Below are 13,951 nucleotides of genomic sequence, written 5' to 3' on the forward strand. Positions count from 1 at the left end.
CACCTGACCCAGGGGAACTCCGGCCCGTAGGAAGGCAGGGTCTGACCACGGGCTGAATAGGCAGCGAAACTGCGGGGAAACGCCAATCCGGAGTGTGCCACGGTGCCATGCCTATCTCGGGACTCAGTCGTGTAACCAGCGCTGAAGCGGTCTCATATGAAACAAGCCAGCGGCGTCACCGCGGCTGCAGCTGCCATATGCCCCAAGTGCCTCTGAAATGTGTTGAGAGAAACCTCTGTCTTGTGTCTGAATGATTTCAGACACTTCAGCACTGACTGCGCGCGCTCGTTGGTGAGGCGGGCTGTCATATTGACAGAGTCCAGCTCCACACCGAGAAAAGAGATCCTCTGCACTGGGGAGAGTTTGCTCTTCTCTCGGTTGCCCTGAAGGCCCAGATGGCTGAGGTGCTGGGGCACCAGGTCCCTCTGTTCGCACAACAGATCTCGCAAGTGAGCTATGAGAAGCCAGTCGTTGAGATAGTTGAGAATGCAAATGCCCGTCTGCCAAAAAGGGGACAGGGCAGCTTCCGTGACTTCCGTGAAGACGCAGGGAGAGAGGGACAGGCCAAATAGAAGCACTTTGTACTGATACACTCGACCCTCAAAAGCAAACCCCTAGAAAGGGCCTGTGTCGAGGGAGAATTGAGACGTGAAAGTACGCGTCCTTCAGGTTGAAGGTTCCAAAAATATCCTGGGGATGAATGCATGCCCTTCGCCGTGTGCATCTTGAACGACAGCCTGAGAAGGGACCAATTCAGGGCACGGAGATCCAGGATGGGTCTTAACCCAACGCTCTTTTTGGGCACGCTGAAGTAGGGACTGTAGAACCCTGACTTCATCTCAGTTGGAGGGACAGGCTCAATTTCATCCTTCGCCAGTAGGACTGCAACCTCCACACGCAGGACAGTGGCATGCGTGTTCGAATGGACAATAGTGGATAGAACGCCTCTGTACCTGGGCGGACGCCTGGCGAACTGAATCGCATAGCCGAGACGTACCGTCCGTATCAACCACTGCGAGGGGCTGGGAAGCTGAAGCCGCGGTGGGGCAGCCTGGGGGGGAAGGGGACTGATCCCAGATGGAAGAACGTCCTGTAGAAAAGTCTGACTGCCATAAGCCGTGCTTACCTTCTTCCCTGGCTCCCGCGCTGGCGATATCAGGCTCCGAGTCCAGTTCCGAGGGAGCTGAGTGCTGCTCGAGAAGGGAGCTCGGGGCCGAGGCCTCAGAGGTGAGGAAATTGGCTCTTTCTGTGAAGTTGTGGGTCCCCCGGGAGCGGGGGCATTGATGTCATCGTCCCCCGAAGAGCAATCTCCATCACCTCTGGGTTGCCCGCGTCAGGGACGTTTCGCAGCTTTCCTGCGGGTGTTTTTAGCCGGTCCCTGAGACGTGGGCATGCTGCTCTCCTGCGGCCAGCTCTGCGTCGGGCCACCAATCTGGCATCATGAGCCACACCGGGGGACGGAGCTGTAGGTGTATTCAGGGTGATCATGGTCATGCATTCGCAATGAACACACGAACCATCCGTGAACGCCGCCTCAGCATGTTCTCGGCCCAGACATGTGAGGCAGCGTTCATGTCCGTCCAGAGAGGTGAGGTAATTTCCACACCCAGAAGCGCACGGCCGGAAAGACATACCGGGAAGATATCTTCGACAGCTGTGAGAAATTCACTCTTTTAATCCCGGTCTGCCCAGGGAGGAACCGTGGCACTACTGTGCACTCAATGGGGCTGCTCGCTGGAAATGCAGAAGGATTCTTGTAGTCGTGAAAACGGCCACCTGCAAGATCCCGCTGGCGGCTGCCAAACACTCTTTTAGAAAAGCGGGGAGAGACTAACAACTCCCAGGAACAGGTTTGCTTTTAGAGGGCTCGAGTAGAGAGGCTCCGAAGCAAAAATCTGAATGAGTGGTGCATGATGCCATCTTATATACCCATATGTATGGGGGAGTGGCTTGGCATGCAAATACCACTCGCCAATGTTCATTGGCCTTTTGAATAAGGCTCAGAGATGATTGGTCTCTCAGGCGAGTTCCCATATGTAACGTCGTAGTGAAACGACTGAAGGGGAACAAGAATTCAAAACAGAATCTGGATCAGATCTGAATTTAGGGTGATCAAATCCAATTTTGTTTTGAAAAACACAGAAGTAAAATGAGTTACCTGATCCTGGATAGCAAAACATGGGATTTCCAGATAATTCTGATCCAGATTAAACAACTGGCTCCAGGGTCTGACAATGCTTCAGGATAACACTCGATTAACTTCAGCTGAGTGGCAGATGAAGCTGATCCAAGGACTCTGTCTAATTTAAATGGTTAAGAACATTGGCAAAATAGTCCATGAGACATCAGTGGTTCAATGTGTGCATGTGTGCACTTTCCTAGCATGTAAACAATGCAGGCTGTTGATGTAGAACATTCATGCGTCACGTTTTATTTACACTTGGAGGAATGAATGTGCATGCATTGTGACACTCTACAAAATAGTGCTAGGCTGATCCAGAGGAGAAGAACTGTTGAATTATAATGTTATTACTTTTTTTTCTGCCACAAACAGTATTCTCGTAACTACATAAAATTACGATTGAACCACTGATGTCACATTGACTATTCAAATTTTCATTTTTGGGTGAACTAACCATTCAAGTCCACTCACCACAGTTGTTACATTACTGCCTCTTATACGTCTAATCCAACACATGTTCCTGGTTCCTGGCAGGATCTGTGCAAATTCGCGTTGGCCAGGTCCACACCAAACAGACCCATCTCCTGGTTCTAGAGTATTCCACCTCTGATGTGATCCCAGGGTGCTCATGGCTTGGCAACACAACCCTGTCTTCTCCTGTAAAACTGGCAAAGTCCAGAAGTGGCCGAGCAGAAGGCCATGAAGGTGTGGCCTTTAGGTTGTAAGAAAGCAGCACACGATACAAAAAAATCACCTTCAGAGGGCTTTATTCTGACAGCTGTTTTTGGGAAGAACAGCGATCGATGGGAGAATTAGATAATATAAAAAGGTTTGATAAAAAACAAATAAATGACTTATGTCTCTGTTGTGGTTGTTTGACAAGAATCAAAAGATCAAAAGCGAATTCAAAAAAATCCCAGAAACAGTCCAGGAATATTCACCACCATTAAGAATTTCAAGGCTCAATTACAGGGAAACTCAGCCTTTCTGAGATTAATTACAGTGAAATTACATGTAGTAAAATAAAATATAAATGAAATACGGTAGAGGCTAATATTTGAATAAAATGACAACAATAAATTAGCCTACCATTAGACAGTTTTCATGAAATTACATGTCAAGTATGAAGAAACAATTTGTTAAGTACATTCCAACAATTTTATAAGAGTATTAAATGTTTTAGGAACACTCATAACGTTTTTTAACATGCATACTTCAATCACTTTAAACTGGAAAATACACTGGGCTTTAAATTGACAAAATGCATTAACATTCTTTGTACATACCCCGTCTTTGCACGTGTTCAAAACGTGGTCAAGCCTGATCCACCTCACACATGCAAACCATAAACGTCCGTAAAAGACAATCTAGGAAACATTCCTTATTAGCATACTATGCTCTCGTACATATTTAAGGAGATTCATTCACAACTTCTACGAAAAGATGTACATTTACCTTGCCCAATTCAGATTAGTGGTGCATAACCCGGAGCATTAGTCGCGTTCACTGCTCCCGTCATACTGATATTGGTACACAATGGTTACATGCTGGAGCACCGCAAAGCAAGTGTCGCAACACCGCCTCTTAAAGGAGCCACAACCCATTTATGCTTAACATTAAGTTTTGTTAATTTTCTCCACTTGGCCACATTCTCCCCTGCTAAATGTCATTGCCCTCAATGACCTAATACATATTTTTCACTTCTTTAACGGCCTCCCTAAAGAACACACTTCCCAGACTTGTCAACACTTGTGAAAAGACTTTAGGGCTGAGTGAAACTGCATTACATGCGGACTTCTGTTCATTAAAAGGGTTTGAGTGCACACCTGCATTAGCCCTTTTGGTTCTCCTAGGGGTTGGTACTGGCTTCTTCAGCACGGGTTCTTCCACTCTGAGGGCAGGACTGACATCAGGCACAACTTGCTTGGGTTCAGTATTATCCAAAATTAATTCAGACTGATCTACAAGCCCGTCAATATCTGCCGAAGGGATTCCGACCTGGTTCGTCTCTTGCAGACTAGGGTAAGTGACTTCTTCCAGTACCACAAAATCAGGATCAGACTGCACTTCAACTGGCTCAGATGTATCTTTTCTTTCCTCTTGTATTTTAGGAGGATGGTCTTCAGTGGATACTGGCTCAGGAAGAGAAGTGACACAGGGCAGTAAGTCAACTCTGTGAAGTCTCTTGATAGGACCACCCTCAAGGGGCTCAACGGTATACGTAGTACCTTGCACATCTATGACCTTGTAAACAGTTGGACCCCATGAATCCTGTATCTTTTTTCTACCCAAAGGTCGGTGACGTAGATACACCTGTTGACCAACATTAATCATGGGACAATAGACCTTGTCATTCAACGGGGCCAACCTCTCAGCAGCCTTGTGCTCGGCATATTTTCTTGCTTGTTCATGAGCCTCTCTCAACCTCTCCTGATGAATCACTAACCAGTCTTGCTTTCTGTCTGCAGGTTGCTCGTAACCCAGCAGGGCATCAACTGGAAGGTGTGGATGGACTCCAAACAGTAAGTAATATGGTGAGTATCCGGTGGTTGCATGTGGCGTGACATTGTAGGCATACAGCAACTCTGCTAGGTGTTCTGGCCACCGCCTCTTCTTTTCAGGGGGAAGTGTGCGCAGCAGATCATGGAGCGTTTGATTAAAGCGCTCACACTGAGCGTTACCCTGAGGCCGGTAGGGTGTAGTGCGGGTTTTCTTCACACCATACATTTTACACAACTCAGCAATAACGTCGCTCTCAAAATTCCTTCCTTGATCAGAATGCAATCTTTCAGGTACACCGTATTTCATGAACCATTCCTTTAACAAGATTTTGGCAGTTGTGTCAGCCCTCTGATCCTTGGTTGGAAAGGCCTGCGTGAATTTGGTGAAAACATCTGTTATGATTAACAGCCATCGGCCATCGGATGATGGTTCAAGCACAGTAAAATCAACTGCCACTACTTCAAGGGGTCTTGACGCTAGAAATGGCTTCATAGGGGCATGGATTCTTGGCTGTGGCATCTTAGTTAAAACACACCTCTGACACTTTTTGATCCATTGATCCACATCATTATACATGCCGACCCAGAAGCAACGTTTCCTCAACAAGCTGATTGTGCGCTCAATCCCCTGATGTCCCATATTTTCGTGCACACTTTCGAGAACAGGTTCCTTTAGACATGCAGGTAAGAGCAGCTGTGCACACTCACCATGACGTGGATCAGTCACAACGCGATAAAGTAAACCATTCCGTTCACAAATGTTTTTCCACTGCTTTATTAGAGATAACGTGGACTTTGATAGATGAGTTCTTTCACAATGGGAAGGTTTTTTCATATTTTCCCAAAAGGGTCTGAAAGAACTGATGATAGGATCGTTCTTCTGGAAATCTGCAAGCTCTGCCGTCGTGTAGCCTGGCAGGGTATGTGTGCTTCCTTGTTTGTCACTGTCCACCTCCTCACCACATTCCAAGGCACGAATCTGTCTGACTCTATAACACCTTTCGCTCGCAATTACCAAGCCAGGCTCCAGGACTGTCCCTCTCCTGATTATGTTGCAAATGGCAACACAGTCATCATACTCGTCTGGAATAGCAGGCTCCCCTGCTAGCGGCTGCCTAGAGAGGGCATCAGCAGCTGTATTATGTCGGCCTGGGCGGTATTTAACATCAAAGTCAAACACAGATAACTGAGCAACCCACCTTTGCTCAACTGCACCGAGTTTGGCTGTTTTAAGATGGCATAGAGGGTTGTTATCTGTGATAACCACAAACTTAGATCCTAACAGATAACCCCGAAACTTTTCTGACACAGCCCATTTGAGGGCCAGCAGCTCAAGTTTCATACTGCTATAGTAACGGTCATTTCGCTCTGCTTTCCGAAGCCTTCTACTAGCAAACGCAATAACCCTTTTACAACCACCCTGCTGTTGATACAGTATTGCCCCCAGGCCTTCATGGCTCGCATCAGTCTCCAAGATGAATGGGAGATTAAAATCTGCATATCCTAATACAGGCGCGGAGGTAAGTTTCTCTTTCAGTTGCTCAAATGCTGATTGGCACTCAGAGGACCACAAAGCACCAAAATCTTTCTTACCTTGGCCAAACTGGGTAATACACAGATTCACTAAATCATGAAGGGGCCCAGCAATTCTAGAAAAACCCTCTATGAACTTTCTGTAATAGCTACAGAACCCTAAGAACGAGCGCAGTTCCCTTACTGTTTTGGGGACTTTCCATTCCTTTACTGCCTCAATTTTTCCAGGATCTGTAGCAATTCCTTGAGCTGAGACTTGATGACCTAAGAAGATAACTTTTTGCTGCAGAAAGTGGCACTTCTCAGGTTTGACCTTGAGACCTGCTTCCTTTAGCCTCTTAAAGACTATTTCCAACCTCTGCAAGTGCTCTGGGAAAGTGGGTGCATATACAAGAATGTCATCCAGATACACTAGCATGATTTGAAAAATTAGATCACCCATTGTAGCCTGCATAAGACGTTGAAATGTAGATGGTCCGTTACAAACCCCAAAAGGCATACGACAGTACTCAAAGATCCCAAATGGAGTTGTAAAGGCCGTCTTATGTCTGTCACGCTCGTGAACGGCAACCTGATGATATCCACTTGCCAGGTCAATTGAAGAGAAGAATGTTGCTCCCTGAAGTGCGTCAAAACTCTCATCGATCCTAGGTAAAGGGAACGCATCTCGTTGCGTCTTGGAGTTGAGCTGTCTATAATCAAAACACAGCCTGAGGCTGCCATCTGTTTTCCTCACTAGTACAATAGGTGAAGCATAAGCACTAGTGCTTTCCTGGATCACTCCTTTCTTAAGAAGCTTAGTGATGTGTTCTCTAACTTCCTTGTACTGAGTGGGTGGAATACGGCGGTAAGGTAGTGTCACAGGTATATCATCAGTTACATGGATCTCATGTTGCACCTTTTCCGTGAAACCAAGGTCTTCATCTTCAAGAGCGAACACATCAGAAAACTGCATTAACAAATCACTCAGCTCTGCTTGTTGCTCAAGGGTACCACCGATATTGAGCTTGCTGAGGAACTCCTTTGAGCTCTTCCCCAATACCTGCTCGTTTTTGGTGTTAACGGTGATCTCCTCAATATCAGCTGAAATCCGCTGGAACTTAACCTCACATGTCTCATTTAATTTTAGACTCTCAACCGGGGTTAGAGTCCCAAGCCTGGTTCGGGCTCGCAACCAGATGTCCTCAGGGGAAAGATTTACCACCTGCACAGAAAACAACGGTTTCCCTGCGGCCACCAGGCAGGGAACAACAATCAATCCACCTGGCAACGTTACATTCAGGGGTTCTAGCAGGCAGTCAAATGAGCCATCACGTAACATATGCATCGTGTCTTTAGCCATCACCGTTGCAACTGAAGAAGCAGGTATGTGTACCATATCTTTGCCGGCTAAACGAACTGCTGTCCTCGTCTCTTGGCTACTGGCATGATGCAACTGTTGAAATGCCTCCCTCAAATTAGACTGCAATTTCCCACCAAGGGTGGTGTCAAACTCTGCATGTACCAGTTGTCTGCATCTGCCAATAATATTCATGCCAATTAGCGCTGGAACAAGAGAAGAGTTTGGTGTGTCTCTGAGTACAAGGAAGCCGCATTCAGGAAGGATAATACCCATGGTTTCAACTTCCAACTCAAGGTAACCAAGATAAGGTATGTCCAACCCGTTGGCTGCAGTTATCTTCAGCCAGCCTACTGTAGAAAGTATGTCTTTATCCTCACCAAACAGGTGTTCCCTAAAGAAACTCTCAGAAATAGTGCTGACTTGGCTTCCTGTATCCAGCAGACAAGCGGCACTCACTCCATTTATTTTGAGATTAGCCACAGGACATTTTCCCACAGCACGCTCAAGTAGTCTATCACGACTAGAATCTGCACTAGTTGAGCCAAAGGACTCCCCTCGCATTGCCTGGCTCACAGCAACCGAGGGCGAGTGTTTCCCTGAGGTGCCGAGCCAGTAGCTTGCTCTGTGACAGTCTGTTTGTTTCTCCTTACGCACCTCTTAGCAATGTGTCCTACACCATTACATCGGAAACAAATTGGCTGGCCATCATCTGTAAACCTTGGCTGCACCTTTGGTTTGCTTTGGATTACAGGCTCTGACTTGGTGCACTGTGTGGTAAGTTTCTCCACAGCTTGGGTTAGCTCTCCTATAGCTCTCCCTTGTTCCGCTACAATTTTTAAAACATCTTCAAGACTAACTGTTTTTGTTTCAGGTGCGACAGCAGCATACTGGGCTTCAGCTGTCTCCGACACAACACTTCGATTGCTGACTACTTTTGGGAGACGAGGCCTGGGATCTTCTAAAGACCACATGAGGGCTTCATCTCGCACTTCAATAAGTGTTGACTCTGGTTTGTCTCTAACCAGCTTCCGAAGGTCTCTCCTGAGGCAAGCGTCTCTAACACCCTCAATGAATTGGTCTCGAATTGCCATGCTCACATTTGTCACTGCATTTGGTGATTGTTTCTGGATTGCACTCAGAATCTGGGACAGTGCATGGGAGTAGGCACGAACATCCTCCCCTTCGATTTGTTTACGGCTGTAGAAGGTTTGTAATAACTGAGATACACTGCGCTTTTCTCTGAAAGCTGCTCTCAGAAATTCAAAAATTTCAGAAGGATGTTTTGAATCATTTCCCATTCGTAAACGGACCTCCTCTAAAGCTGCCCCTTTTAGAAGTGAGAGGACAAAGTCTAACTGGTCCTCGGCAGTCTGTCTCGCATGCATCACCCTCTCTACTTCTTCAATAAACTCGTCAACATATCTCCCATCTTTGTTAAAATCACCACTAAATGGTTGTATGTGACGTTCCCTCGGTACATAAATATAAGACCTGGTTGGCTCTCTGCTCAAGTTAGCAATTGCTGCCATTGTTTCCTCATGTTTTCTATTAAGTTCTTGAATTTGGGTGTGCATGTCAAGCCTTTCACTACTTTCACCATGTGCATCATCATACTCATCACCTGGTAAAACTGGAGCCTCATCTGATTGTGACATTTTTGAAGCACACACAATTTTCTTTTTAACAAAATGGAAAAATGGCTTTGGTCAAAAATAGTCTCTCAATCAGTTCGTAATTATTCGAAAGTCAAAGGATATGTTCTCAGTTGCTAACAGGGTACTTCCATCTTCCCTTTTAGACAGTCTCTTGATAGGTGTCTCCTTGGAAAGCACGCTGTAGACCTCAGTGGATAAGGCACTCTTCTTCCTTTCACCTTGCAGTACCGTCACCGCACCACGTCACCTCCAGCCGGCCGACGTCTGTTCACTGGACAACTGCACACAGGAAGTTAGCCTCCACTTCGTGCTCCAAAAGCACCTATCTTCACCTCTACCGTATTTCAAAATTAATAAAAATAAAATGACCTATAGACTCCCAACAGTCAGATGCCCCACTCCTGGTACCAAAAATGTGGCCTTTAGGTTGTAAGAAAGCAGCACACGATACAAAAAAATCACCTTCAGAGGGCTTTATTCTGACAGCTGTTTTTGGGAAGAACAGCGATCGATGGGAGAATTAGATAATATAAAAAGGTTTGATAAAAAACAAATAAATGACTTATGTCTCTGTTGTGGTTGTTTGACAAAAATCAAAAGATCAAAAGCGAATTCAAAAAAATCCCAGAAACAGTCCAGGAATATTCACCACCATTAAGAATTTCAAGGCTCAATTACAGGGAAACTCAGCCTTTCTGAGATTAATTACAGTGAAATTAAATGTAGTAAAATAAAATACAAATGAAATACGGTAGAGGCTAATATTTGAATAAAATGACAACAATAAATTAGCCTACCATTAGACAGTTTTCATGAAATTACATGTCAAGTATGAAGAAACAATTTGTTAAGTACATTCCAACAATTTTATAAGAGTATTAAATGTTTTAGGAACACTCATAACGTTTTTTAACATGCATACTTCAATCACTTTAAACTGGAAAATACACTGGGCTTTAAATTGACAAAATGCATTAACATTCTTTGTACATACCCCGTCTTTGCACGTGTTCAAAACGTGGTCAAGCCTGATCCACCTCACACATGCAAACCATAAACGTCCGTAAAAGACAATCTAGGAAACATTCCTTATTAGCATACTATGCTCTCGTACATACTTAAGGAGATTCATTCACAACTTCTACGAAAAGATGTACATTTACCTTGCCCAATTCAGATTAGTGGTGCATAACCCGGAGCATTAGTCGCGTTCACTGCTCCCGTCATACTGATATTGGTACACAATGGTTACATGCTGGAGCACCGCAAAGCAAGTGTCGCAACACCACCTCTTAAAGGAGCCACAACCCATTTATGCTTAACATTAAGTTTTGTTAATTTTCTCCACTTGGCCACAAAGGCAAGTCTGCTCAAAAACAAGTCAAGAAGCACAAGGCCACCATCACCAGCACACCACTGCTAGTGCAACTTGACTCCAGCAAGCCATTCATTTTAGAAGTGGATGCATCAACCCCTAGGGTTCTTCTTCAAACAAATCACCACAGACATAGAAGAACTACTACAACTATGGCAACAGAACACCTGGCTATCAAATTTGTGCTCTTGAAGAAACTACTGAAGAGTCCATCTTGCCTTCTACCCCATTCATAAATCTCATCCAAAGCCTCCAAGACCACTCCGCCGGGTGTCCACAAGGTCTCCAGCACATCCCTCTTTCCCAACGTACCCTACTAATTCACTCCATGCACTCATCTCTGGGCACTGACCACCCAGAGGCCAATTGCATCCTTACATATTTTAAAAAAGACAAACTGTATGTAATGTATGACTACAATAAAATGATCAGATATTCTGTCTTCACAAAAAAATCTCTCAATGAGTACAATTGGTCATGTCTATTAATTATAAATTATTACAATTTATAAACTGAGAATTAAGTATACACTAATAGTTTGCAAAGGATTTCTATGTGCTTTGTTACAGTATACTTTTCAGAAATGATCAAAATATTTGCTGCACAAAAGTGCAAAGGTCCAGTGTCTAAATTCAGTAATCAAAGTTGAGGATCAGTGCAGATGTGTGTTGAAATATTTGTCCAGAGAGATGTTCCACCCCTTTTCTGTTTTACTTAAAAAGACCTATGCATTTCATCAGACCAGCATCTGTGCTAAACTTGCAAAAATGGTAGGTTTAATACTGATACTGATTAATATAGAATTTATATATTAACATTGTTGTATACTATGTTTTATAATAAGCTTCTAGTTTCTCTTTACAGAAATCTTTGGCTCTTTTTGGGGTATTTTGTGTCTTTGTCTGTTTAAGCGATTCTGCCTGCTTCACTGCCCTTCTGGAACTAGGTAAAAAACCCCATAATATTTTCAATTCTTTCTTGACAAGTCCACATGAAGTCAAAATACGCTCTTACTATTTTTGTTGTTGTTATGTATAGTGCAGATTTCATCAGAGCATGATAAGTTACTCATGGCTTAGTTTTTTTTTTTTGCATAAAAAAGGTTCAAAATAATCAAAAATAATGTGTAATGGAAACTGTTTATCTAACGTTCTGACTATATTTGCATTTGAATCATCTCAAGAATAGAAAATATTCAGTTATACATATTTAAAGGATGGTGTATGAACACTATTAGGTAAATAAACACTGTATGTCTTCTAAACAACTTCTATTTTGATTTAATTTAAACAGGAGCAAAACAGTGTGTCTATGGTAACTCCAAGCATCCAGTGGGAAGTACTTGGACAAACGGCGAATGTCTCAGATGTACCTGCTCTTCTGACAGAATGGAGTGCTGTGACATGTAAGACATTTAACATCCTAACTGCTGCTGAAACTTTAGAAAATCAAATAAACTCATCTTAAATTGCATTATTAATTTCATCTTGTCCTTTAGTTTTTTTGTCTTACCTAAATTACATTTTAAGTCATTATGTTTTAATTTTTTGTCATGCTTTTACATATATATTTAACATAAATACATGACATTCTAAAATAAATTTTAGTTTACAATAAATGCTATTCAGTACATTTACATGTATAAGTGTATTTCAAGATAAAACAAGAAATTCTGAAATTATATATAAGTCCTAAGCACTCCGAAGTATAGCTAATTGCATTAAAGGGGTCATATGATGTTGCTAAAAAGAGAATTATTTTGTGTATTTGTTGTAATGCAATGTGTTTATGTAGATTAAGGTTAAAAAAGTATTATTTTCCACATACTGTAAATTATTGTTGCTCCACTCTGCCCAGCCTTTCTGAAACGCTTCGATTTTTATAAAAGTCAACACTGATGGAAACCAAGGTGTTCTCTGATTGGCCAGCTATCCAGTGCGTTGTGATTGGCTGAATACCTCGAGCGTGTGACAGAAATGTCACGCCCCTATCATGTTGTGATGCCGTTTCTCGGTGCGACGACACAGAAACAATAAAAGCCATTATAAACAAGGCATTTGTTGCATCCAGTGGGGACATACTACTATGCATAAACTGCATAAACATAATACCATGTCTGCATTTGCGATCGTAGAACAAGAAACAACAAGCACTACTCTACATTGCTCAAAACTCTCGTTTAAATAGTCAGTACTGAATTCTTTAAATATCACTTTATAGCCTTAACCCTTTGTTGGCATTGTAAGCTGCTCTCCCAGGTTCAGGAAACAGTCCTCCATGAAATGTGCATCGCCCACTCCAATATTTTTGTTGTACTGTTCCGGAACAGTGTTGTAAATATAACTTTACCACTGATTTCTGGCTGTGTCCTCAATAGTCAGCAACACTACTACATCCGGTAAAACTTACGCTTTCTTTCTTTCCATATACATATGGGCGGTGTTACGCTTATCTACTCACCCCATGACGCGGACCAGTGGGGGCGTGTTTGAACGAGCCGTTTTAGGGAGTCCTAACTTTTATAATTAATATCTCTTCGGTTTTGAGACTTTAAGCTTTGAAACTTTACAGATCTCATCTATGCACAAACAGCTTGTAACACTTCAAAGACAAAGGAAAACAAGAAATCCCATCATATGACCCCTTTAATTATAAATTTTAACGATGACACATTGCCATTTAATTGTAAATAATGTGCCATTGAGTGTCTGAAAACATTATATGGTTCACACTGAAGTATAATCTATTTCTGTAATAAGTACTAAATGTATACTAAAGTATTCTTCTTATTCAAGGGTTGTTGATTGTTAGTTCATCATCCTCCATTAACTTTGAAAACAGCTTCACATATCTCTTTTTAACCTGGGGTCATGGCACCCTTTGTATTATTTATTTTAAACACATTTTTCAGAAACATTTATGTTTATTTCTGTGATTATGAACAGCATGTTGTAGGTTTTACAGTATATGTCAAGACATTTCCTCTGAAGTCATGTGGTTTTTGTTATAGGATGGGCAGAGTGGCTTCTAAGACCAAAGGCTGCATTGTGAAGTATGATTACAAAACATGCACATTTGACGTGTTTCATCCTACAGACCCCACCACTAATTGTGCCTATAGTGCTGTTGGAAAATAATTTCCAAATGACGAAGTAGTGTGAACTTATTTTGATTAAAATAAATCTCAACTGTTTTTTGGACCCAACCTGAACTATGCTGCATACTAATTATTAACAACACAGCTAAATATATAAAAGAAAGATTTTGCATCTAAGACTTTTATCACTAAAAACAAAGCATTTTTTTAAAAAAGCTAATAGAACATAGAATTTTGTTTCTTGTATTGAATTTTGCATCTTATAT

The 13,951-nt window shown here is 42.8% G+C and overlaps 1 protein-coding gene across 2 annotated transcripts; it reads left to right on the plus strand.

Moving 5' to 3' along the window:
* Positions 1-11,244: 11,244 nt before the first annotated feature.
* msmbl (microseminoprotein, beta-like) lies at positions 11,245-13,799 on the plus strand. Of its 2 annotated transcripts, none has more exons than XM_073818554.1 (4): positions 11,245-11,358; positions 11,453-11,534; positions 11,882-11,993; positions 13,599-13,799. In XM_073818554.1, exons 1-4 carry the CDS (start codon positions 11,278-11,280, stop codon positions 13,723-13,725), a joined length of 402 nt encoding a protein of 133 aa, XP_073674655.1. In that variant the 5' UTR covers positions 11,245-11,277; the 3' UTR covers positions 13,726-13,799. The 2 variants fall into 2 exon arrangements, with proteins under 2 accessions (XP_073674655.1, XP_073674656.1); XM_073818555.1 differs by having other exon boundaries at positions 11,300-11,358; positions 11,440-11,534.
* The last annotated feature ends 152 nt before the right edge of the window (positions 13,800-13,951 follow it).

The sequence above is a fragment of the Garra rufa genome, chromosome 15, assembly GCF_049309525.1.
Source record: "Garra rufa chromosome 15, GarRuf1.0, whole genome shotgun sequence".
Lineage (NCBI taxonomy): Eukaryota > Metazoa > Chordata > Actinopteri > Cypriniformes > Cyprinidae > Garra > Garra rufa.